Source organism: Carcharodon carcharias, chromosome 21 (genome assembly GCF_017639515.1).
Source record: "Carcharodon carcharias isolate sCarCar2 chromosome 21, sCarCar2.pri, whole genome shotgun sequence".
Classification (NCBI taxonomy): domain Eukaryota; kingdom Metazoa; phylum Chordata; class Chondrichthyes; order Lamniformes; family Lamnidae; genus Carcharodon; species Carcharodon carcharias.
In genome coordinates this window covers 85,753,689-85,780,308 of record NC_054487.1, presented here as the reverse complement: position 1 = coordinate 85,780,308, position 26,620 = coordinate 85,753,689, and the positions used below count along the sequence as shown (strand labels likewise).

Genomic DNA, 26,620 nt, shown 5'->3' with positions numbered 1-26,620 from the left:
TTTCTGGGTTTTCCCTTGAGCAAGTGACAACTGAGTTCACAAAACCCCCTCAAGGGACGACAAACGATTTACCAATGTAACACACTTCCGCTCTTTATGAATTATTTCTGCTTATTGGTCCCTCTCGGTCACTTTTAGCCAATCGTTAAGTCGAGGATCAGAGAGCAAATGCTAATTGGATAATGAACCCCCAGTATCTTTCTTAACCGGGTATAAACTTATGAATCCTTTCGATGAAATGGATAATTTCCCTGTCAAGGTTATTGAGGGCCAGGCTTTAACCCAGCAAGTAACTACTTCATTCTGGTAGAAATAAACTGCTAATGAGATGATGAACGAGTTCAATTCAATAGTGAAAGTAAGTGGCTACCATGATCATCTCTACTACAACACTTAGTTAATCACACTGCAGTTATTGGTTAATCCATGAGTTCAGTCAGGAATTTGACATTCAAACATACAGATACTAATCAAGCAGTCGCCTAACCTCCTGATGCTGCTTTAGTTGACTGATCTTCACCTTTTTCAGCAACAAGACCATGTCCTGAAGACATTGAAAAGCCCTTGGAAAGTTAACACTACACAACATACACAGGGACACAACCGATATATACATACACAGATATACATACACACACACACACACACACACACACGCACACACACTGACACACACGCACACATATATACAGGTAAACATGCAACAACAGACATAGTTAAAATGCAAAATGGAAGACACTTAAGGGCATTTTCCTAAAAGACAAGATTAAACTGTCGTTCAATTCCAAAATTATGCATTGTTGGGGACGGACTAACACAGGAGCCTCTTCCCAAGGATCTTAGCTAAATATAATTCCCCCACCCCATAAAACTAATAATAAAACATAAAAACTCCATAAACCATTGGATCAGTTTAATTTAAGCATAGCCTATTGTGATAAGATTTGCTTTTATCAATAATGTACTGTATAAGCCAAGATTTGCACACATTTTACTACATTTTTGTGTTTTAATGAGTTGGGAGTAATTGTACAGCAGCATGTGTATGGTAATGGTGTCCGGAGCTCTGAGAATCCTAATCTGGTTCTGGGATCACCCATTCTAATTTCCAAGATTCACTGGTGTGTGACTAGACACATTTGAAAGTAACTTCTTTACATGCAAGCTGAAAACAGAGCAAACATATCTCACTCAGGTCCTGACACAGGTCATAGGCTCCGCACTCGATCCATAATTTCTCTACACTGCCACACAAATCTTATCTTCCATATATAAAGTCCAACTCTGTGATCCTGGTCAAGCCCAGTATATTAATATTAACATGCTCCTGAGTGATAACACATCTATGCAGAGATCTCACTGACAGCCTCAGGTGTGGAAAGATAAGTCTCGGTCTTCACCGCATCTGGTGGAATTTACATTGATCCTGCCCGATTTTCATTCTATTGATTCAGTTGGGCAGGTTCTAGAGTAGGTTGGGGATCCCCTCTGTCAGACTGGCAAACCATGCAGGAAGGCAAGCGGTCAGTGTGGCAGTCTGAGTTGGAGCAGCTGTTGAAGGGAAATCAAGGCTATAATCTCTAAAGGGAGGAGCTGAAATTCCTTGTGATGGAGACAGAGTTTTAAAGGATCTTTGTGACTCACAGTGAGTGCTTATGTCCGGGTGGGTTGCTGAGAAAGTTCATGGGATCTGTCTTAGATGCGTCTGCTATTTGATGTGCAGTCTGTGGTTTGTGTTTGACTGTAGTTTGTCTGCTAATTGATATTTACCTCATTTTAATTCTGGATGTTAGAGTATAAGATAGATAATATTCAGTGTTTACTTTGTCGACTCTTGAATGGTAAAATTCTTCTGTTTGTTTAATGGTACCTTGTGGTTTTATTCTCTTAGCAAGTAACTGAGATTTCAAATTTCCTCTACTTTTTAAAACAAACCCCTAACTGGGTCATTACAAGTTTGGAATGGGCACAAAGTGGTTTCTGCTTCACGCCAAAATAAGGATCAATCCCCCTCTCCAAGCACTTTCCAAGCAGTCTCACTCCTTTATCCTTGGCCACAGATCTTGCTCTCATTCTGGGTTTAATCTGCAATTATGGTAGGACTGGGATGTGGATGGGAACTGAAACCTCTTCGCAAACCATTAGCTGGTTATCTATCCAAGTGCCTGCTGTAAAACATGTCTGATTTCCATCCAATTGGAGTGATCCACTCCACCAGATCCTGGCCCACAGCTGAAAACAGATACCTGCTCCCTACGAGTTTCGAATTATAATGGGGATGTGATTTTAAAATCTAATGAACAGACTAGGCTGTCCATTGAACATTGAGACTAAACTTCCTTCACTGTCACTGGGTCAAAATCCTGGAACTCCCTCCCTAACAGCACTGTGGGTGTACCTACACCACATGGACTGCAGCGGCTCAAGAAGGCAGCTCACCACCACCTTCTTAAGGGCAATTAGGGATGGGCAATAAATTCTGGCTTAGCCAGCAATACTCACAACCCATGAAAGAATATTTTTTAAATCCCTCAATTTTAACTAAGCTCTGCTTGGGAAAACCTGTCCTATCCATTACTGCCCTGCAGAAATTGTCTCCCACTCTATCATTTCACACATGCTTTCTTATTCCTGGGGCCCAATTTTAACTCTGGGTCAGTAAATAGATTTTGAATGGGTTAAAATTGGGCCTGTCTTTGACTTGCAACATGAAGCCAAACCGGGGCACAACAGTCTGCAAACCTCAAATAACCTGCGTGAGAAAGATAAACCAGGTACATAGTTAGACACAATGAACAGTAATCTGTGCATTCAGTGCAGTTAATGCCCCTTCACTTAATGAAAGGGTTGATTTCCACAGTTTCAAGGTCTGATGAATACTGTGAGGTGCAAAGACATATTAGAAGAGCAAGCAAAGAAACGGTAGAAAAATATTAACATTATCTGCTGAGGAAAGTGACACCATTTAGTTAAGTGAATTTGAAAGGAGTGGTACACAACACGGTATTCTACTCCAGTCCAACTGTGTTTTACTATAGGTTAATAGTTTCAGTAGGTATACCAGCAGAACAGTATTGCACTAACCTGTACTGTTTGCTGAGACATCTTCCTTTTGTTCTGAAAACAAATTAGGCACCCAATGTAATTATTTTATCGTCTGATAAATCCCATACTTATTCAAATTGTACTAATATGCATTAATAAGATGAATACAACCTACAACCTTACCTCCAGTTACATAGGAATGTACAAGAGCAGAAAAGATAATTTTGACCCAACTCGTTCAAACTCAGAACACGTAGCTCTCCGCTGATATCACTGATAAGCTAACTTCCTCACCAAATCCCTTCCCAACTCCTTCTTAAAATCCCTGATGTTATTATCCATCTCCTTCCTGGGAAGAAGATTCTCTGTGTGACACTGTTAAATTTTTACAAGGTGTCAGCCATGTGGGTATCCACCTTTCACCTTTGAGTTGGGAGGTCATGGGTTCAGTTCCACTCCACAGACTTGGGCACCCAATCAAGTTTGACATTCCAGTACAGTGCTGAGGGAGTGCTGCACTACGAGTGGTGCTGTCTTTTGGTTGTATTAAATAGGCCCAGATCTGCCCTCTCTGGCGGAAGTAAAAGATCCCACCCATGGCACAATTTTGGAGGGGAGTTCATGCTGGTGTCCTGACCAACAGTCCTCATTCAACCAACACCTGATCATCTGATCTGATGATTTTGCTGTCATGGGATCTTGCTGTGTGCAAATTGGCTGCTGCATTTCCTACATTGCAACAGTGACTAGTCTTCAAAAGTACTTCATTGGCTGTAAATGTTTTAAGTCATGAAAAGTGCAATATAAATGCAAATTTCTTCTTTCTAAACTACTTATACTAAACTCCTCTTCGTGTGATGTTAACCCAGTCAATAAGCTACTGAGTAAGTAATTTTTTTAAAACTGTGATCCTCTTATCTGACTTTTATTCAGTGAGTTGTATTGTTTCAAATACATAAAAAGGACCGAAAATTTGAGACAAAGGACAGGAAACACAGCGGGCAGAATCTTCTGTTCAGCATGCGGGGGTGAGACCCACACGCCAAGGTATAAAATGGTGTGCAGCGACATCGGGCGCATGTCCGAATGTCACCACGCGTCATTCCAAACTTCAGTCCGGCGGGTGGGCACCAGAGTTGGCTGCGCGCCTGCCGAACTGTCAAAGGCCAGTTTAGGCCATTAATGAACTAAGTGACGTAACTGTCAGGGCTGCCCTTAAGGTCGGGGGGGGGGGCGGGGGGCAGACGAAAAGCCCAGGTGGCATTCGCATTTCTCTTGAAACCTCATCCACGGGCGGGATGAGTCCTCGTGAAGGATTTATTAATGAAATGAAATTTTTTTAATCAAAATTCATAAACATGTGACACTGTCACATGAGGGGACACGTCTGAATAATTTTTTAAATCCTTTTTTTCAATCTTTCATAATGAAATGAATCTCCAGGGAGATTTCTGATGCGGGGTAAGAGAGCGTAGGCCCCTCCTCCCCACCCCCACCACCACCAACCCCCACCCCCCCCCCCCCACCCCCACAGGTAGTGCTAAGCGCATCTGGGTGGGCGTCACGCTGGGTGGGCCTTAAGTGGCCCGCCCGCGTAAAATGGCGGCACGCTGCTGATTGCGGGCGGTGATCGGTCCCGGTCCCGACCAGCACGTCCAACAGGGAGAAACTTCTCCCCATGAAGGAGGTCAGTCAGATACTGAGATTTTCTGCTTGTATAATTATAGGTCAGAAATGTTTTCCGTCATTTAGCTCAGCAGACAGGAAAACCCCAGGTTGGTGAGAACAGGAAACCGCAGCTGACATATGGAGAGAGAGAGAGAAACGTCAGGTTAACACTTTAGCCAGAAAATTGGCTTCAGAACTGGAAAACGGAAAGGTAAGTTAGCATTTTAGTAGAATTGGAACATAAGAGGATGAACAATCAAAAAACAACAGATAATCCAAATACAAGCTCGTGGGTTGAATGACCTAGAAACAGCTCACCAAAATTACAATCAGAGGGCTTTGGGTGTCCTTATACACAAATCACAGAAAGTTAACATGCAAGCAATTAGGAAGGTAAATGGTTTGGTATCCTTTATTACAAGGGGTCTGGAGGACAGGAGTAGGGAAGTCTTGCTGCAACTGCACAGGGTTTTGGTGAGACGGCACCTGGAGTATGGTGTACAGTTTAGGTCTCATACCCAAGGCAGGATACACCTGCCTTTGAGGGAGTACAACAATGGTTCACTAAACTAATTCCTGGGATGAGGAGTTTTTCTAATGGGGAGAGATTGAGCAGTCAAGGTCGATATTCACTAGAGCTTAGAAGCATGAGAGATGATCTCATTGAAACATATGAAATTCTGAGAGCACTTGATAGGGTTAGATGTTGAGAGGTTGTTAAGGTGTCTAGAACTAAGGGGGCCATAGTCTCACGATAAGGAGTCAGCCACTTTGGACTGAGATGAGGAAAGAATTATTCACTCAGATGGTTGTGAATCGTTGGAATTCTCCAACCCAGACAGCTGTGGTTACTCAGTCATTTAGTATATTCAAAACTGAGATCGAGAGATTTTTGGACTCTAGGAGAATCAAGAGAGATGGGGGATAAGGCAAGAAAGTAAACTTGAAGTAGAAGATCAGCTATGATTTTGCTGAATGGTGGAGCATACTTGAGGGGCCAAATGGTCTTCTCCAGCTCCTTTTTTCTTATGTAGAACAGTATGGGCTCAATAGAAGCTATAAAAGATCATCACAGTGATGAATGGAAAGGCAGGATATTTTGAATGGCTACCTTCTATACTGCTACATTCCATGATCTGTGATTCTACAATTCTATGGCGGGATGGCAACCCAGTGAGTTTCTTTGTCCTGGATGGTGTCGGGTTTCTTGAAAGTTGTTGGAGCTGCACCTCATCCTGGCAATATTTAAATGGCTAGTTCAGTTTCTGGTCAATGGTAACCCCCAGGATGTTGATAGTTAAGGTTAATGCCATCAGATGTCAAGGGGAGATGGTTAGACACTCTCTTGTTGGAGGATGTCATTGCCCGGCACTTGTGTGGGGTGAATGTTACTTAATTGCCACGTTTTTTTTTATTCGTTCATGGGATGTGGGCATCTCTGGCTAGGCCAGCATTTATTGCCCATCCCTAACTGCCCTTGTTCAGAGGGCATTTAAGAGTCAACCACACGGCTGTGGGTCTGGAATCACATATAGGCCAAACCAGGTAAGGACGGCAAATTTTCTTCCCTAAAGGATATTAGTGAACCAGATGGGTTTTTACGACAATTGGCAATGGTTTCGTGGTCATCATCAGACTTTTAATTCGAAATTTTTATTGATCCAAATTTCACCATCTACCATGGTGGAATTTGAACTCGAGGCTCCGGAGCATTACCCTGGGTCTCTGGAATACTAGTCCAGTGACAATACTGCTATGCTACCACCTCCCCTAACTACTACTACAACAACATCTTATATTTATATAGTGCCATTAATGTAATAAAATGTTCCAGAGTGTTTCACAGCAGCATCATAAAACAAGTATGACACATCTAAGTCTGAATGTTGTCCAGGTCTTGCTGCAAGCAGGCACAAATTGCTTGTCAGAAGGGCTGTAAATGGGACTGAACATTGTCACCTTTGTTCTTGGTATGACTCCAGCCAGTCAGGTGTTCTTCCTAAAATCTGTGACCTATAATTCATTGATTCAATGGTTCTATAATTCATAAGTTATGATCTTTGTTCAATGATTCTATGATCAGTAATGATTGGATATAAATCATGGTCAACAATTTCTAATGTGACCATTAGGTTAATCATTACTTTGCATAAACCATGTTCTCTATGGTAAATAGTAATCTCAGTGAGAACGTTTAGCTGGTTCAATGTTTCACTGACCTGCTTTAGGTGCTGCTGCTGGTGCTTTGGGTGCTGCTGCTGGTGCTTTGGGTGCTGCTGCTGGTGCTTTGGGTGCTGCTGCTGCTGGTGCTGCTGCTGGTGGGTTTGCATGACTTCCAGCAGTCTCTTTTCCCTCTGCAAAAAAAATACATAAGCAACATTTCCATTGATTTTCCTAGAAAGGACAAAGTTCACTGGAGTACAGGTGCAAAGGAATAAGTTAAATCTTACTGAAAAGAGAGACATGTTGCTGAAGCTTCTCGTCTTGCACTCATCAGGACAAATGTAAGAATGCCAAATTTCAAATAATCACAACAGTTTATACTACTGGAGAAATGGGTGATGATTGGTTGGCAAGTCGACTCTGATTGGCCAATGCATTGCCATCAGTCAATGTGCCAACCAATCAGCACCCTTTTCTTCTGTGGTATAAATTGTTGTGATTATTTGAAATTTGGCATTCTTGTGTTTGGCCTGAAGTGCAAGATGAAAAATTTCAGCAACTTGACTCTTTTCAGCAAGATTCAAGTTCTGTACTACCAAGCAACCATTAATAAATTAAGTATCCAACCCAAGAGTAATTTTGTTCTTATCCGTTTTCACGGGTGTCACTGACAAGGCTGATACTTATTGCCCATCTCATAAGAAGTTGGTGAGGTTTTTTCTCTTGAACTGAGTGCTTTGATACAAAGTAGCACAGGTCTGGGGTTTAGGAAGGACATATTGACCTTAGAAGGGGTGCGACATAGATCTAGCAGAGTGTTACCAGAGCTCCAAGGGTTAGATTATGAGGAGAAATTACATTAACTAGGCTTGTATTCACTGGATGGTTAAGAGGTGACTTGACTGAGGCTTTTAAGATTTTGAAAGGAATTTATAGGGTAGATAGAGAGAAAGTTTTTATGCTGGTTGGGGAGTTAAGGGTAAAAGAACACAGCCATAAGTCAGACCAGGCCATTCAGGAGAGAAACATTTCTTCGCACAAAGTGGGGGTAGAAGTGTGGAATTCTCCCCCACTAAAAGCAGCAGATGCTAGCTCAATTAATAGCAAGCTTGAGGGGCTGAATGGCCTGTGCCATATATTCCCAACTGAGTGGTAGCCAAGCCTTTGCAAAGAGCAGTTAGGAGTTATTCACTTAGTGGCAGACTAGAGTCGTGTCTGGTCCAAGACTGAGAAAGGAAGGCAGGTTCCCTTCCCTGAAGGACATTAGTAAACCAATGGAGATTTTACAGCAATATGACAGCTTCTCCGCTAGGGTTTGCAGCCCGTTAACACTCCATAAATATACCTCCTATAGCATGGTTGGTTGGACTACTGACAGCAGTCAATATCCATTGACCTTTTTCACTATTGAAGTATAGTGTTGGATCAAAAATCTATCAATGGCTAACTGAGTAATAGAGTCACAGCTCAGCAATATTTCATATTCAACAGCGTGGGAACCAACTCTGACCCTGGCTAAAGCCTGGTGCACTGATGTTGTAGTGTGGAAACCGTAGTCAGTGTTATTCTAGTTTTAAGCGCTGTGATTTATGAGGGAGCAATGCCACTCAATTATAAATCCCATCCCTGATGGGTGGTGGCAGCACATTGATATTTTTAAACAGTTCCCAGTGTTGCTTTAATTCTCTGAGTACTGCCAGCAGGTGGCAAAGAAAATGATTGGGTTTTTCTTGGATTTTTGCACTGGCGGGAGATGGTGGTGTAGTGGTCATATCACTAAGTTATTAATCTAGAGACCTAGCCTAATGCTCAGGGTGGCATGTTAAATTCGGTTAATAAATCTGGAATTGAAAATTAGTCTCAATAATGGTGACCATGAAACTATCATCAATTGTTGTAAAAACCCATCTGGTTCACTAATGCCCTGTAGTGAAGGAAATCTGCCATCCTTACCTGGTCTGGCCTACATGTGACTCCAGACCCACGGCAATGTGGCTGGCTCTTAATTGCTCTCTGAGATGGCCTAACAAGTCACTCAGTTCAAGGGCAATTAGGGATGGGCAACAAATGCTGGCCTTGCCATTGATGCTTACATCCTATGCAAGAATAAAGGAAATAAATCCAGGATAATTAGAGAGCCATTTCAGTGCTCCTCTCTCAACAGGAAAACTGGGATCTGAGTGAACAGGGCAAACAACTCAATATTTTCATACTCAGATTGTTACTGAGCAGTACAGAGTCTGAACCAGGTATTGTCAGTTTGAATAGTGAATTCAACACCAAATCAGGCACAGAAATAAAGATAGGGAAAGAAAGATGAGATTAAGAGAAAGAGATAAAAGAGAAAGAAAGAAGAGGTTAATTTTTAAAAAAATTTTAATTAGTCTCCAAAAATAATTAATATTTAAAGGAATGATATTCCACACTGGTAAGGGTTAATTTTTAGGGCCAGTGAGGTTGTTTGGCAGTAATCAAGACCTATCATGCTGTAAAAAATGTACTTACACAAGAATGAACAAGGTCTAACTTTGTCTGATGAGTTTAATGGGTATCAGTCATGCAAATAAGGGAACTTCATGCTGCTCCATGCATTGCAATGCTGAAGCTCTTGGCGAGATATTGGTGTAAGAAAGCTTGAGAAGGAGCAGGGCAACTAGCTGGAAATAGCTGTCCAACTGATACCTTAGTAACAGTTAACACTGTTACTCTCACCATTATTTCAACAGCAAATTCAAGCCTATCTTCTTTCTTAGGTTTATAAGTTACACAAACAGCTATCAAACAAGGAAGAATTATGTGACGGATTAATTCAGAACATTTCATTTTTATTCCCAAATGATATGGTTAGGTTATCTGATTAGCCGCTCCTGTGGCAGAGCCTCACACACAATGAGCATACACTGGGAACCAATGAGTGCACAGGCCACAATTCCAATGGGTGGAAAATGGTGGATGGTATTAGCCCGATTCCTCAATATGCGGGGGCCTGTGCATGAAATGCGCAAACGTGCTCTGTCATCACCTGAAAGAGGGTGAGTAGACACAAGCAAAACTACCAAGTAGATAAAAAGTGATCACTTGAAATTCTCATCCTGACTTGTTCCTGAAGAGGTGCTTTCATGATCACAGAGGGAGCTGAACTGTGCTCTCCCACTGGATATTTGACCACCCAAGTCTACAACTATCACTCAATCTTGAAGTCACATTTTTAGAAAAAGCCCCTCTGACCCCTCTTGAAAGGAGTTGGTTGCCTCAATACTTTCAAATCAGATCCTTGTGTCTGTTAACTGTGTGGGGAAAATAATTTCTCCCCACGTCTTGAGTTTTCAACTTGGACCCAATGGCCTGTGGGCTATTGTTGTCCTCTTAATAATGACTATAATTCAGGCTCTTAAAGTACTCAGTGGAGTGCTTACTCTGACATGATATAATGGCTGGTGACAGGAGTAGTGGGAGAGAGTGCACACAAAGTATGTGATGACATCATGTCTGGTACCTACTCGACGTGAGGGCCATCAGCATCACACATGTTGGTTCCAAAAATAGAAAAGAAATAAATCAGCCAGAAGTTTAAGTCTGACATTGAATGATTACAGATTAAATTTCCAGATAGATGGGAACTTTAAACCAGGGATCATCATTAACGAGGGTTGGGTTTTATCCATATTCTCGACTGATCTTCAAAAGGGTAAGCATGCAGGGGCTCAGTTTTCCCACATGGACACAAACTGAATGGAAGAAATTGTTTTGAGGAACTATTCCACCCTTCCCATCCCTCACACTAGTTTCGCCCTCTCCCCTCATCTATAGGAACAGGGTCTGCGAAGGGTGTTACGTGCTTGAAACATGGAATCCAATCATTCCATAACCCAGGGCTTGTGCATAAATCTCAGTCACTTCCAAAGGGGATTGGCTGATTTAAGCTCAAAAAGGAACCATTAGCTTTGTGCTAGCTCTACAGCTTGGAGTTTATTTATCAATTTAGCAAAAGCTGCGTCTCGTGAGAATGTGGGTCATGGGGCAAAGATGTTCCAGCGTAGTTTGGATGCACCGACTGGCCACATTCTGCACCATAACCTTTCTATGGTTCTACGTGTTCCCGAGGATTACAAAGGCAGTGATAATGAGGAGACGCTGGAAAAGTTAGGATTGTTCTCCTTGGAATGGAGAAGTTTAACAGGTGATTTAATAGAAGTTTTTAAGATGATGAGAGGTTATGACAGAGAAAAATAAAAATCGACAAGTGGGTCAATAAACAGAGGTTACAGATTTAAAGGAATTGACAAAAGATCTAGTGGGGAGAGGAGGCGAAATGTATTACTCGTTGTGTAGCTCCCAGCTCCTTGCGTAGATTAATGTCACATAATGTCACAACAAACTTTTGACATCAACAACAATGTTAAACATGAGTGATAGTATTTCTGTCAATCAACCACAGTATAGAAATGAAGAGCAGGAAGGTGATTGAATTATTCTCAAAAACACTAATAACCATCAGTTCCATCCCTACCTTCCTGTTTGACTTTCAGTTCAAATTTCACTTTGGAAGTACCACTAATGACTGCGTACACCACTTCATCCTCCTTTGCTGCATTGTTGACTATGAGCCTGTGTTGCACTCCTTCTGATTTAATCACGTATTTGTCACTTGCTTGAATGTCTTTGCCATCTCTTTGCCATTTCACTTTGGCATCTGCCTTGCCTGTTTCAGCCACAAACTCTGCTGCACTCCGAGCAGTCACCTCAAGTGTTTTTGGCTTCTTGGTAAATGCAGATGCTACGAGACAAAAACCATTATTGTACAATGATGGTGAGTTGTATCATATCCAACTAAATTCCATTCACAATTTCAAATTACTTGAAAACACTGGAAAATGATTGGTCCCCTAGCTGAGTCTCAAATGCCAAGGAAGGGTCGGAAGGAAATTTCCCAGATTTTCTCCCACTCTAAATAAGTTGATTTGCTCACTGATTTTTGTTGCCTTTGGTAGGAGATCACATAATTTTGAAGTACTTACAATATAGAGTCAGGCCATTCAGTTTAATTCCATCATAATTGATATGTGCTGACAAATCATTAATTTTCCTAGTTTATCATCTTCCACCACATTTACACTGGTGCAAAGAATTTTGTTTTTCATTGACTCCTTTCAGGAAATAACTTTTTTGGATATAGTGTATGACTAAGTTGAGACATGATGTGTAGCGAGTGTAGTGAGCTCAGGAGGAATAAGTAACTTTGGATCTCTGGTTCCCAAAGCTTTCCACCACTTACGGTTTTCCTCACCTCATGCACAATGTTCAGCACCATTTGTGACTCCTCAGATACTGAAGCAGCCCATGTCCAAATGCAGCAAGACCTGGACAATGTCCAGACTTGGGCTTACAAGTGGCAAGTAACATTCGCGCCACACAAATGCCAGGCAATGACCATCTCCAACACGAAAGAATCCAACCATTGCCCCTTGATGTTCAATGGCATTACCATCGCTACATCCCCCACTATCAACATCCTGGGGGTTACCATTGACCAGAAGCTGAACTGGACTAGCCATATAAATACTGTGGCTACAAGAGCATTCAGAGGGTAGGAATCCTGCGATGAGTAACTCACCTCCTGACTCCCCAAAGCCTGTTCACTATTTACAAGGCACAAGTCAGGAGTGTGATGGAATACTCCCCACTTGCCTGGATGAGTGCAGTTCGAACAACATTCAAGAAGCTTGACACCATCCAAGACAAAGTAGCTCACTTGACTGGAACCACATCCACAAACTTTCACTCCCTCCACCACCGATGCACAGTAGCAGCAGTGTGTATCATCTGCAAGGTGCACTGCAGGAATTCACCAAGGCTCCTTAGACAGCACCTTCCAAACCCTCAACCACTACCATCTAGAAGGACAAGGGCAGCAGACACATGGGAACACCACCACCTGGAAGTTCCCCTCCAAGTCACTCACCATCCTGACTTGGAAATATATCGCCGTTCCTTCACTGTCGCTGGAACAAAATCCTGGAACTCCCTCCCTAACAGCACTGTGGGTGTACCTACACCACATGGACTGCAGCGGCTCAAGAAGGTGGCTCACCACCACCTTCTCAAGGGCAATTAGCAATGGGCAATAAATGCTGGCCCAGCCGCGAAGCCCACATCCCATTAATGAATAAAAAGAAAATGGTCTGGGTCTATTGTAGGCTCATTGGTAGAGACTGATTGCAATTAGCCAACAAATTCATCACCATTGCATCATGCGACTACAAGGGTGAGTCTTTGTCTTTTTATATCTAGTAATTCCTGTCTTCCTACACTAAGAAGCCATAATGTAATTCTGAAGTCAGGAAGCAGCTCAACTCTGCAGGGAGACTCTCACCAGGCAGTCCCAATGGAATTTACTCTGGATTTACACTACAACCTTTTAGCATGTATGAGCTGGGAAGCCACTTCACAGTAACACCATAACAGCTGTGCAAATACAGTGTCAAGCACAATAGCACAGGTAGGTTTATACTTTGAATAGGTGATTAATTTCCAGAATACAGCATAAAATCTAGCTTGCAAAATTAGTCGACATAAAAATAAATGTTCCTGTACTCGTGAATTGGCTGATCTCTGCAGGTTTTTTTAAAAAAATCTGTTCTCATATGCCTGCTGACAATCTGGCCAATAACTATCCTCCAACATCACAAACTTTTTTTAAATTCCTTCGTGGGATGTGGGATGCAAGGACTTGAATTGAGTGGCTCGCTCGGCCATTTCAGAGGGCAGTTAAGAATAAACCACATTGCTGTGGGTCTGAAGTCACATGTAGGCCAGACCAAGTAAGGATGGCAGATTTCCTTCCTTAAAGGACATTAGTGAACCAAATGGGTTTTTATGACAATCGATGGTAGTTTCATGGTCACCATCATTGAGACCAGCCTTCAATTCCAGATTTTATTAATTGAATTTAAATTTAACCAGCTGCCGAGGAGGGGTTTGAACCTGTGCCCCCAAAGCATTGGCCCAGCTCTCTAAATTGGTAGCCCAGTGACATTACCAGTGCAGTATCATCTCCCCACAAAAGTAGCTGACCATAATCTAATTTCTGTTGGTGAGAGCTTGCTCTGTGTAAATTGGCTGCCGTGCTTCCTGCATTATATCAATGAATAAACTCCAAAGCTACTTCACCAGCTGCGAAGCTCTTTGGGACCTCCTGAGATTGTGAAAGGAGCGATAGAAATACCAGTTCTTTTTTAACTTTTACGTGCCCATGTTTCCTAAAAATATACAGAAGTTTGATTGTTGTGACAGCTTTTAGTTAACTGACATCCCCATCAAGAGTGATGCCAATCAGTGTAACCTGACAATGGCCCCGCACCCCCCCCCTCCCAAATTGAATTGAAATACATAAGCTTAGAGTAACAATATAAACAGTCACTGGTTTGGACTGACAGAGTGAACGACTGAAACAGAGACCATCTTAATGTTTAGGAATAGGTTAAGGAAAAGCAGTTGAAGAAAAAGGGCATATAGCAATATGGCAACAGGAGCAGATACATGGGATTAAGATACTGTTCATGTGGAGGATAACTACCAGCAGGGACTGGCTGGGCCAAATGGCCTGTTTTGGCGCTGTAATTTCATGTGATTCTACCAAGACAAAGCATCAGAATTTAGTGTGACAATTTGCACTCCCTTTGCTCTACATATGATTGAGGCGCACAAGATGAGATCATGCATTGTTCCCCATATATACAGCTCATTGCTTCCACATACCAGGAATAACTTGCGTGAGCATCCACTGCTTCTCTACTTATTGATTTTCCTGGATGGGGTAGGAGAGTGATTAATGCCTGAACCTTTGGGCTGTGTAGAATCCTTCTGTGACTCTAACATCAGAACGCAAAGTCTAACATTGCAGCTTACATTATTCCAGCCTGACACAACTGCATTCCACATATGACATTTTCCTGACTCGATAGCATAGGAAGCCCTGAGTTCCATCGAGCACTGCTCATCCCTATCTATATTTACCCTCCTAACCTTCAAACTGTTTCATAACCTAATAGTCACACAACACCTTTCACACTGCACTTTTCATAGACATCTATCCTTCATTTGTGACTACATTTCTGTAGCAGCTCTCCTGGTGGCTTTTTTCTCAGATATTGCTCTCATATTTCGCTAGTTCCATGGTCACATTTGCAATGGAACAACTTGCTTCATGATTCTGCGTTAAAATACCAGACCAATGTTCTGCTCTTTTCTCCCCTAAGATATCAGTTTTTCTTCTGTAAGGTTCTCTCACAATTTAGAGTTTTATGCCTCATGGTCATTTTGGTCTCTGCTTTTGGAAACTCTCTCCAATCCTTAAACAGCTTGATTATGTCAAATTCAAACCTGCATTTCGGCAGCGCTGCAGAACTGTAAAATGAGTAAAAGATACATTAAAAGCAACAGAAATAAATTCAGTTTAAGTTAGTCTCGTGGTCATATGGTACTGGACTAGGAACCCAGCAGCTGTGAATTCATAATCTCTGTTGTGAAATTCAATTGAGCCAGTGTGGGTAAGCACCAGCAAATATGACAAAAATGGAACTTGCCAGATTGTTGTTAAAAAGCCAACTGGTTCAGTGAAATCCTTTAGGGGAGGGAACCTTTGAGCTGTATGTGACTCCTGCATTTTCACACTATGTGTTGGCTTTTAGTGCACCAAGGGCACGAGGGATTATCCACATCTTACAAACAAAGAAAGAATAATAATTTATGGTGCTTGGAGTCAAGTGCTGAGGAAGTGCTATAATGTCAAAGGAGCAGTTTTCAGATGCTGAGAGGAGCGGTGGCCAAAGGAAAGCGTTTCCCAGCAATGATCTACGGAATTAATGTGAAGCCGGGAGGATCATTCCTGTTCTTCCTAACCCCACGGTTTCCAGTGGCAGGAGGGTCAGTATCTAAAAGGCACAAACTTAAGGCGATTTGCTAAAGAACCAGTGGAATCTTATAACATGGAACGCTCTGCCTGAAAGAGCAGTGGAAAGAAATTCAATGGTAACTTTCAAAAATGAATTGGATAAATACTTGAAGGGGAGAAAATTTGCAGTGTTAAGGGGAGAGAACAGAAGTGGGGCTAATTGGATAGCTCTTTCAAAGAGTACAGGCACGATAGGCTAAATGGTCTCATTCATCATTCTCTGATTCTCTGACACCACAACAAGCCAAGAAAAAACAAAAAAAACTTTCCTTTCTGGTGGCAGTCTCCAGCGGCCCTTGAGGCACTGCTGTTTAGGCTACCAAACATGCACAATTCCTTGGGACATTTTATTACATTAATGGTCCGTTGTAAATGCATGTCGTTTATAGCAAACAGGGCTCAGGTTGTCTGTTCTCTTGATTTGGAAATGGCTGTTGGCTCACAGAAACTTAAAGATCAGCCCAAATAAAACCAATAATAATTGTAAGCGAGATGGATCAGTCGATAATTCATATTCATATTAGCCATCTAGAAATCGGTGCCGGAGTTGAGCATGTCAGGGAGTTAAGCAGAGGAAGGGAACAAAGTGCTTGGTTGCTTTTGCCTAAGCTTTTTCAGTCTCTGGGAATTGATACGTTCTCTGTTACAGGAGAAGAAGCTGGTTAATTGGTGAATATCTGCTAAGTGATGAAGGTTGATTCTTTTCGAGAGGTGAGCAGGAGAGGATAAAAGGTGTGGATCGAGAGGCCTACCTGCAGTCAGACCAGTGGCGGAGTGATGTCACGAACCACAACATGACGCAAGTGCAGGGAAAGCAGCTGATTGGTGAGTACGATTGGTGAGTCTTCTAGTCTTTAAACTAGAGGTAAGGTCTTTAGTTTGTGTTTAGGTCTCTAGTCTTGTTTCTCACTTTCTCTTAAAAATAGCTTGTTAAGCATAAGATTGATACTGGTGTAAAAAAAATAGTTACAGTAAAGTGTAAGGAGCAGGGGATTCTTCAAGTGTAGAGAGCAGAGATACAAGATTAATTAATTAATAAATTAAATTAAATATGATAGTGATGGCAGGACCAGTGATGTGTTGCTGCTACAGCATGTGGGAACTAATGGACACTAAGGTGATCCAGAGCGAACACATCTGTACCAAGTGTTTGCAGCTCGAGGAACTTCGGACCTGAGTTGAGCTGGAGTCCGAGGTTCAGTCATTGCACCACATCAGGGAGGGGGAAAGTTACCTGACCTCCTTGCTCCAGGAGGTGGTCACACCCCTCAGGTTAGGTCATTCAAATTTGGTCTGTGATCAGGGACAGGAGGATGTGGCTGCAGGTGAGGGGGGTAAGGGGATCCAGGGGGTAGCTTTCGAGGAGCCTTGGCCACTGCAACTGTCCAACAGTTACAAGTTTCTTGCAAGCTGTGTGGACAAGAGTGGGGACTGCAGGGAGGAAGAGCGAACTGACCACAGCACCATGGTGCAGGGAGCCATTCAAGTGGGGGGAGGAAATAGGAACGTTGTAGTGGTAGGGGACAGTATAATTAGGGGGATAAATAATGTTCTCTGCAGTCATGAGCGTGGGTCCTGAAGGCTGTGTTGCCTGCCCGGTGCCAGGGTTAAGGATATCTCCTCAGGGCTGGAGAGGAACTTGGAGGGGGAGGGGGGAATCCAGTTGTCGTCATCCATGTTGGTCAACAACATTGATAGGACTAGAAAGACATTCTGCTGAAAGAATTGGAACAGTTAGGAGCTAAATTAATAAGCAGAACCTCCAAGGTCATAACCTCAGGATTACTACCTGAGCCATGGGCAAACTGGCATAAGGTAAATAAAGTCAAGGAGTTAAATGCGTGGCTCAGAGGTTGGTGTGGGAGGAATGAGTTTCAGTTCATGGGGCACTGGCACCAATACTGGGGTAGAAGGGAGCTGTTCCATTGGGATGGGCTTCACTTGAACTGAGCTGGGACCAGTGTCCTGGCGAATCAAATAACTAGGGCCGTAGAGAGAGCTTTAAACTAAATAGAGTGGGGGAGGGTTCTGGAGAGGGGATACCTGGGCTAACAAAGCAAAAGGATATGGCAGCATTGCAGGGCAACTATTTAGATACTGATACCCAGAGTGTGACAGGAAGGGACAGAGTGTACAAACATAAAAAAACAGCAGTAGTTAGGGTCAAAGGGGGAAAAAAATGGTAAAAAGGCAAAATTAATGGCTCTTTACTTAAATATATGTAGTATTCAGAACAAATAAATGAATAAACGGCACAAATAGAGGTTAATGGGTATGATCTTATAGTCATTACGGAGACATGGTCACAAGGAGATCAAACCTAGGAACTAAATATTCAGGGGTATGTGACTTTTGGAAAGGTCAGGCAGGAAGGAAGGGGTGGTGGGGTAGCTTTGTTAGCACGAGATGGAATAAGTACAATAGCAAGAAATGATCTTGGATCAGAAGATGTAGAATCCATATGGGTTGAGATAAGAAATAACAAGGGGAAGAAGACACTGGTGGGAGTAGTCTATAGGCCCCCTAACAGTAGGAATACTGTAGGGCAGAGAATAAATCAGAAGATAATGAGGGCTTTTAAAAAAGGCAGTACATTTATCATGGGTGACTTTAAACTCCATGCAGATTTGGAAAATCAAATTGGCAGAAGTAGCCACGTGGAAGAGTTCCTGGAGTGTATTCGGGACAGTTTCCGAGAACAATATGTTGTGAATCCAACCAGGGATCAGGCTATTTTGGATCTGGTAATGTGTTACGAGGCAGGTGTAATAAATGATCTCAGAGTAAAAGATTCCCTAGGAAACAGTGACTATAATGTGGTAGAATTTAGTATTCAGTTTGGGAGTGAGGACCATGGGTCAGAAACAAGCAAGAAAAGTTGCCTGGAAAATCAAGTGTATAACAATGGGGAAGGTAAATGGAACGTTGGCCTTTATTTCAAAGGGAATGGAGTATAAAAATAGGGAAATCTTGCTAAAACCAAAGAAGGCATTAGTTAGACCACACCTAGGGCTGAATATTGCCCCCATTCGGGGGGAAAGTTGAAGGGCGGGCGCATACAGGTGTGCTTCTATACGCTCCCTGTGCGGGCAGGGGGATTCCCGAAATCAAGTGTGCTCTTTCACGCATGGGCACTAAAGAGCACACTCATCTCCCTGAGGCTAAATGCAGCCTTGGGAGATTGGGTGTAAATGTAAAAAAGATAAAAATAGAAAAAATAAAATTTCCCTTACATGTCACATGAGTTAGGACATGTCCATAGTTTTTACAAAACCTTGATTAAAATTTTTTCAAAGCCTACACGAAACCTCATCCCGCCGGTGGATGAGGTTTCATGTTTTTTCTAGTTCCTGCTGGAGCTCCCGGCCTGCCTGCCAGCCTTAAGGTTGGACGGGCAGGTCCTTTAATTACTTGATTGACCCGGTCACTGGCCTCAATTGGCCATTGACAGGTCGGCGGACATGCAGCTGATTTCGCTGTGCTCCCGCCTTCCTGAAAATTTAAATGGGGCGCGGTGACATCAGGAGTTCCCCCTGACATCACCGCGCATCATTTTACGTGTCGGCGAGTGGGCTTATAAAATTCTGCCCCTAGAACACTGTGAACAGTTTTGGTCCCCTTATCTAAAGAAAGATATACTGGCATTGGAGGCAGTCCAGAGAAGGTTCACTAGGTTGATTCCAGGTATGGAGGGATTTTCTTATGAGGAGAGGTTGAGTAGGTTGGGCCTGTACTCACTGGAGTTTAGAAGAATGAGATGCGACCTTAGTGAAACATATAAGATTCTTAGGGGGTTTCACAGGGTAGTTGCAGAGAGGTGGTTTCCCCTTGTGGATGAGTCTAGGACCAGACGGCATAATCTCAGAGTAAGGGGTCATCCATTTAAGACAGAGATGAGGAGGAATTTCTTCCCTCAGAGGATAGTGAATCTGTGGAATTCTTTACCGCAGAGGGCTGTAGAGGCTGGACCATTAAGTATATTCAAGGCTGAGATAGGCAGATTTTTAATCAGTAAGGGAATCAGGGGTTATGGAGAAAAGGCAGGAAAGTGGAGTTGAAAATTATCAGATCAGCCATGACCTCATTGAATGGCAGAGCAGACTCAATGGGCCGAATGGCCTACTTCTGCTTCTAAATCTTATGGTCTCTTACAGTTGACAACTTAATTGTCATAAAAAACTATAAGGTTAACCGACACTCTTTCTGAAGAAGGAGAAGGCGTTTCCCATGTATCTTGGCCAATACATCACCACCGTCAAAAAAGGAAACAATTAGATTAATCAGATATCAGTTTGATTTCAGTTTATGCGACAGTTGTCTGTGAGTTTGTCCATATATAAAGCAACTGCTCTTCAAACCAGAGAACGTTTGACATGAAATGTAAATATAACTTATAGTTGTAAGTGTAGGGAGACAGCTCAGTGTCAAATTCTGTATTGAAAGAAATGGTAATGTAATGTCAGTTTGAATTGTTACATAAAGTACATGTACAAATTGTATGAATCATGTATATTTTTGGAAGTGCATGTTATTATAACATCAGCTGCTACTGGACAAGCATCAACTTGGTGCAAGACGCTCTTTTGTCTGTCTGGAGCTTTCTGGTCTTCCAGTGTCATGAGCTGCCCATGACTTAGTGTTGCAGACTGGAACATTCCAAGGTCCAGGATGACGTGCTGCATCAGTCACCACAAAGGCTCACTGGGGGAGAGCCACCATCTAAGGCTCTCTTGCAATAGTACATAGAATCCATGTAAAACCCCTTCGTTTGTATGCACCAGAGAATGTTTGACATGAAATATAAATATATATTGTAAATATAACATGTAGTTATGTATAGAGAGGCAGCTCCGAGTGCAATGTACTGTATTGAATTGAGCTGTATTGCAATGTATTGGATCTTAAATTTGAACTTTAATGTAATGTACATTTACAAGTTTTACGAATGAAATATATTTTTGGGGGGAAAGAGTGTTGTATTAATACATGCCACAGTAATTTCTGTGGCGTTCTCGAGTTCATCCTGCCCTGGTAAACACTGAAGAAACTAAGAAGAGCTTGAGACACAAAATGAATGTATGATGCCCTTGGCTCTTCTCAGAGAACTTCCAACTTGCATAACCCTCGCTCCATCTTTCCAGATTTTAGGACAGCTGTCTTTTTCAATTCGTTCCTATGTTGGATTCAGAATGTGATTTCACTCTTGGAAAAGAACATAGGAATCACCAGACATTAAAAACTAGATCACCTTCTACCATCCTGGTAGTCAGATGATACAGCGATAATGGAGTTGTTGACTAACCACAGCAATCAATCTCTATCAATGGGTCCAGGACAGACCCAGGCAAGGCTCAAGGAAAACCCCAGTGATGAAGAGTTTTCAGATCCACAGTCACCTGTTCCTCGCATGAACATCACACATATCTCATATTACTCAGCTACCCTGTCCCAAAATGGTGCTTAACTTTGAACTCAACAAATCAGACCTGATATCAGTCAGGACAAAGGCTCACACTTCCCTATTTCCCAACGTTTCAGCTAAAGTGAACAGTTTCAGCACATGAACATGAATCATATGGCAATGATGTGGCAGATACCATCGTGCATAACTGACAGTCCCTGTGAATCCCGCCTGAGAACTTAGAAGGAAGGTCACCTTCGACTAGTGTCGGTTAATAGCTGGAACAGGGAGCAGAGCTCTCAGCTGTCGTCTCACAACAGGATGCCAGCAATTCTGAAGGGACCCTGTCAACAGCTGGAGATGAGCCAAGGTATCAATGAATACAGGAGAAATTGTTTCATGAGCTAAAGAAAACAGACTACACATCAATACTGGGACAAGTGGAGTTGGGCCCAGCACAGGATCCCACTTTGGCAAGGAAAGGGAAAGAAAATATTTCACATTGACTTTCCTCCTCTATCAATTCATCTATCTAGCATGTGTCTTTGAAGGTCAGCAATGAAAGAAAGCAAGAACTTTTATTTATAAACGCATCTTTCATGGCCTTAGGAAGCATTTTACAGCCAATGAAGTACTTTCTGAAGTATAGTCACTGTTGAAATGTAGGAAGCGCAGCAGTCAATTTGTGCACAGCAAGATCCCACAAACAGTAATGCAATAAGTAAGAAGATTTTTTCTAGGTGCTGTTGGTTGAAGGATAAATATTGATCACAACACTGGGAAGAACTTCCTGCTTTTCTTTTGAATCATGCTCTCGGATCTTTAGAATGAGTTGTCCATATCCAAAAACTTGACATGGCGCCCACTCAAAACACTGCCAAATAACACGCTCGATAATGATGAAATTAGGACAGGTTTGAGACAGTTATGAATTGGCTCTTCTGCCAATGTAATCCTGACTCGGAATGCAGGCTGGCATTGGATGGACCTGGGAAATTAATTTATTATTTTACAGGTTTTGGTGGGGCAGTTTGAACTTGCAAAATGCACTTTTTAAATTCTCAGCTTCTCACATGCTGGTTCAGAAAGCCATTAGAAGAATCTAGAAGCCACAGAAACAGGCGATTTGCCGCAACTGATTGATGCTAGTGTTCATGCTCCGCATGAGCCTCCTCCTATCTTATCATGCAGCACCTCCTTCTGTTCCTTTCTCCCTCAAGAGTTTATCCAACTCCCCCTTAAATATGTCTATACTATTCACCTCAACCACTTCCTGTGGTAGTGAGTTCCATAGTCTCACCACTCCCTGGGTGAAGAAGTTTCTCCTGAATTCTCGGTGGGATTTATTAGTGACTGTCTTATACTTGCAACCACTCTTTCATAATTTTTTTAAAAAACCTCTATTGGGTCGTCCCTCAGCCCTCTTCTTTCTGGAAAAATGAGCATCACCCTGTTCAGTCTTTCCTGAGCATTATAACTTCACAGTCCAGGTATCATTCTTATGAATCTTTTTGTCAGCTTCCACTCTATATCCTCGTTATAATATAAAGATCAGAACTGTTCACAGCACTGCAAGCACATTCTAACCAACATTTTACCCTTCTAGAAATGAACCAAAGGTGCTTTGTTTGTATTTTTATGGTCTATTGACCTGCATCAATTCTTTTAAATGGGATTATTGCATAGATGTGACAAACGAGGTAAATAATTTTAAAACTCAAGACCGCATGAGTATTGAAAGGGGGTTGTAAATTATTTAATTAAAGAAGTAAAACAGGTTTGTAATGTGGGTGAACTAGTAGGGGTAACTCGGGGAGGCAGTGGCAGAGTGGTATTATCACTGGACTAGTATTCCAGAGACCCAGGGTAATCCTCCAGGGACCTGGGTTTGAATCCCACCAAGGCAGGTGGCAAGATTTGAATCCAACAAAAACCTGGAGTTAAAAATCTGATGATGACCACAAAACCATTGCTGATTGTCACAAAAAACCCCATCCGGTTCACTAATGCCCTATAGGGAAGGAAATCTGCCATCCTTACCTGGTCTGGCCTAAATGTGACTCCAGATCCACAGCAATGTGGTTGACTCTTAAATGCCCTCAGAACAAGGGATTGTCCATAGGGATGGGCAATAAATGCTGGCCTAACCAGTGATGCCCACATCCTATGAACGAATGGAAAAAAAAAAAATCCCATGGGGAACAACTCTCACAGGGGAGAGAATCAATACTGCAGCCCATCTCTGACCCCAAGGCCAACTTTCCCAACTAAGAGTATGGAATGGTTTAGTATATTCCTGAGTCAAGAAGGGTGATTTTAACCCACCTGGCAGTTAAGATTACCTTGCAGAAAGCATCCAGAAACTCAATGTCCTGCAATTGAGCCTATTGCATATTTTATATTATTGGTTTTCCTCAGGGTAATGCAGAGATGGCACTAATTTCTAAGTGTGCAACAACTTAATTTACAGAGTTTTTTTATATATCTGCCCTGTCATGTTTTTAGCAACTCTAGCTCCCTCTGTGGTGTCTGTTTACTTTTCTCTGAGTCAACACCCAGGCTTAACCAATCAAACACAGTCAGCATTGATCATTACCAGACTTACATAGTCAAACACAGAACAATTGTACACTACAGAAGCTGCTCTACTGAGCAGACGGCAAGGGGCATCCATTCTAACCTCACGGGGTATGCATGTCAGGTCCTGATGATTTCGTTGGGACCCCAACTGCAATCTTAACTGACGGCCAGCATGGGGCTCACTGTTGGGGCTATTAAGACACAGGGAAGTTGAACCAGGGCCGGAACAAGCAAGGGAACTTTAATTTAAGTACTTGCCTCATTGGGCCAAGAAAGCACAAATGCTTCACGCAGGGAGGTAAAGTGACTTCCTTCCGCACCCCACCACACCCTCCCCCAACTCGCTGCCTCCCCTGTTGTAATATGCCTTTAAGAGATTGCAGCATGACATCACGTGAAGAAAGTGTGTCATGTGATCCAGTTTTAGTTTTGCTTTTGTTTTTCAGCAGAGCACTCGCACACACAGACACACAAATACACAAAACTCTGCAGCTCTGATGTCTTCCAGCTTTCTATCCATGCATATCTGTTCTCATGTGCCTAGTCTTAATAAACTAACCCAGAATATGTCTTCCAATCTCTTATGAGTGACTGGTGTCTCTATATTATTACAAAAACTCCACATACCCCACCTGCTTCCTAAACATGAGACCACCCCCATCCCCCTAATCACCTCACCACCCCACTCAGTTAGACAACCATATTATGACCCCATGACCTTCCATGTGGGTTTTGCTTTTTGTGTCCAGGAGACTCGAGGGCATTCCTGGATAGGTGGTAGCCCTACCCAGGCCTCATTTCTGGGACAGCGGGTGAGTTTCCAATACAACCTCACTACCCACCAGCCCAGAGTTAAAATTGGGGCACTTACCCACTAGATTGGATCGCACAGTAGCACAGATTGTGCAGTAGTACATCAAGCCAATGAACTGTGACTGGCGTTTGAGGGATTCGCTAACATCATCTTAAGGCAGGGACTCCCGAACTGGGCAGGTGAGAGGTTTGCAGTGATGATATTGGGGTGGGGGATGGTGGAGCTGTATGTGAGGAAGGAGTTAACTGTACTGCCCCAACAGGTAATATCAACAATACATATACTCTCTACCATTGACTAAGTAACCCTCCCCACAATCAATTGCTCTCCAAACACTCAGGCTAACTTTGCCAGCTCACAGGCACTTTCAACACTCTTATATTGGAATGTGTTTCATTCAATGTAAAAGAATTTAGTTTGGTGATCTCTTCTGAATTTTGTGCAGCACAAATGTATTTTTCAAAGAGCTCATGTTGTCATTGAGAAATAAATGGAAAGTGGAAGGAGCTTGCGTTGATATAATGCCTTTCACAACCCCTCAAGATATCCCATAGCGCTTCATTGGCTATGAAGTGCTTTTTGAAATGTAGTCACTGTTGTAATGTAGGAAGTGCAGCTGCTAATTTGTGCACAGGAAGCTCCCACAACCAGCGATGTACAAATGACCAGATAATCTGTTTTCAGTGTCGCTGGCTGTGGGATAAACACTGAGCCAGAACAAGGGAGAGTTCCGCTACTCTTCTTTTAAATTGTGCTGTGTTATATCTCACCTGAGAGGGAAAACAGGGTCTCAGTTTACCATCTCATCTGAAAGATTGTACCTCTGACAGTGCGGCACTCCCTTAGTATTGCACTAGGAGTGTCAGCCTGCACTTTGTGATCAAAATCACTGGAGTGAGACTTGAGCCCATAATTCGTTGATTCAAGAGCGGTCCCCACAGAGCCACAGCTGACGTCCAACAGAGATGGTAACAGAATACCCCCTCTGAGGGAGCTTCACTCCCAGTTCGCTTCATGCAGTTTATCTTTACACTCTGTCCCTGATGCGGTTGGGTTGAAAGACTGCTGTGGGATTTCATTAGTCCTGAAGAGCTGTCAACGCCTAGGGAAATAGTGACAGGCAGCAGCCGGTCGAAGCACACTGGCCTGCTGCTACTCAATATAGGGTGCTGACAAGTAACAGAGGGCACGTAATCCAATCTGAATCAGTCTACTAAAATTGGTTCACAAAAAAAGGCTTCCAAATCTACAGCGTTCTCAAATTTATAACCACGAGAAACAGAGACTCTTTCTGCCAGACAGGGTGGATTTGCACAGCTGTGTCCTCTCCCCTTCCTTTAAAATGTTTGAAGAATGTAGGCGAGATGGGAAGAGAAGAGGCGGAAAAGAAAGAAAGACGTGCAGTTACATAGGACCTTTCGCCAGCTCAGATTGTCTCAAAGTGCTTCACAACCAATGAGGTACTTTTGAAGTGTCATCACTGTTGTAATGTAGGAAGCACAGCAAACTCCCACAAATAACAATGACTGGATAATCTGATTTTAATGATGTTGATTGGGGGATCAATATTGGTCAGAATACTGGGGAGTACTCCTGCTCTTAGAAATAGTGCTATCATTTTTTTTATATAAGCCTTGGGTAAAATCTCGATCAAAGTACAGCTCCTCCGACAGTGCAGTGCTCCCTCAGTACTGACCTTCTGACAGCGCAGCGCACCCTCAGTACTGACCTTCTGACAGCGCAACAATCCCTCAACGCTGACCCTCCGACTGTGCTACACTCCCTAAATACTGACCCTCCAACAGTACAGCACTCCCTCACTACTGACCCTCCGACAGTGCAGCACTCCCTCAGTACTGATCTTCTGACAGCGCAGCGCTCCCTCAACACTGACCCTCTGACAGTGCTACACTCCCTGAATACCGACCCTCCAACAGTACAGCGCTCCCTCACTACTGACACTTCGACAGTGCAGCACTCCCTCAGTACTGACCCT

At 42.8% G+C, this 26,620-nt stretch overlaps 1 protein-coding gene across 1 annotated transcript in view; it reads right to left on the bottom strand.

The window, feature by feature from the left end:
* Positions 1–4,877: 4,877 nt before the first annotated feature.
* Positions 4,878–26,620, bottom strand: part of LOC121293084 (myosin-binding protein C, cardiac-type-like) — a 26,753-nt gene continuing 5,010 nt past the window's right edge. The window contains exons 2-4 of the mRNA XM_041215680.1: positions 11,387–11,653; positions 6,972–7,067; positions 4,878–4,909 (exon numbers count right to left, since the gene is read on the bottom strand). Coding sequence (XP_041071614.1) covers positions 4,878–4,909; positions 6,972–7,067; positions 11,387–11,653 — 395 coding nt within the window. The remainder of the gene's footprint in view (positions 4,910–6,971; positions 7,068–11,386; positions 11,654–26,620) is intronic.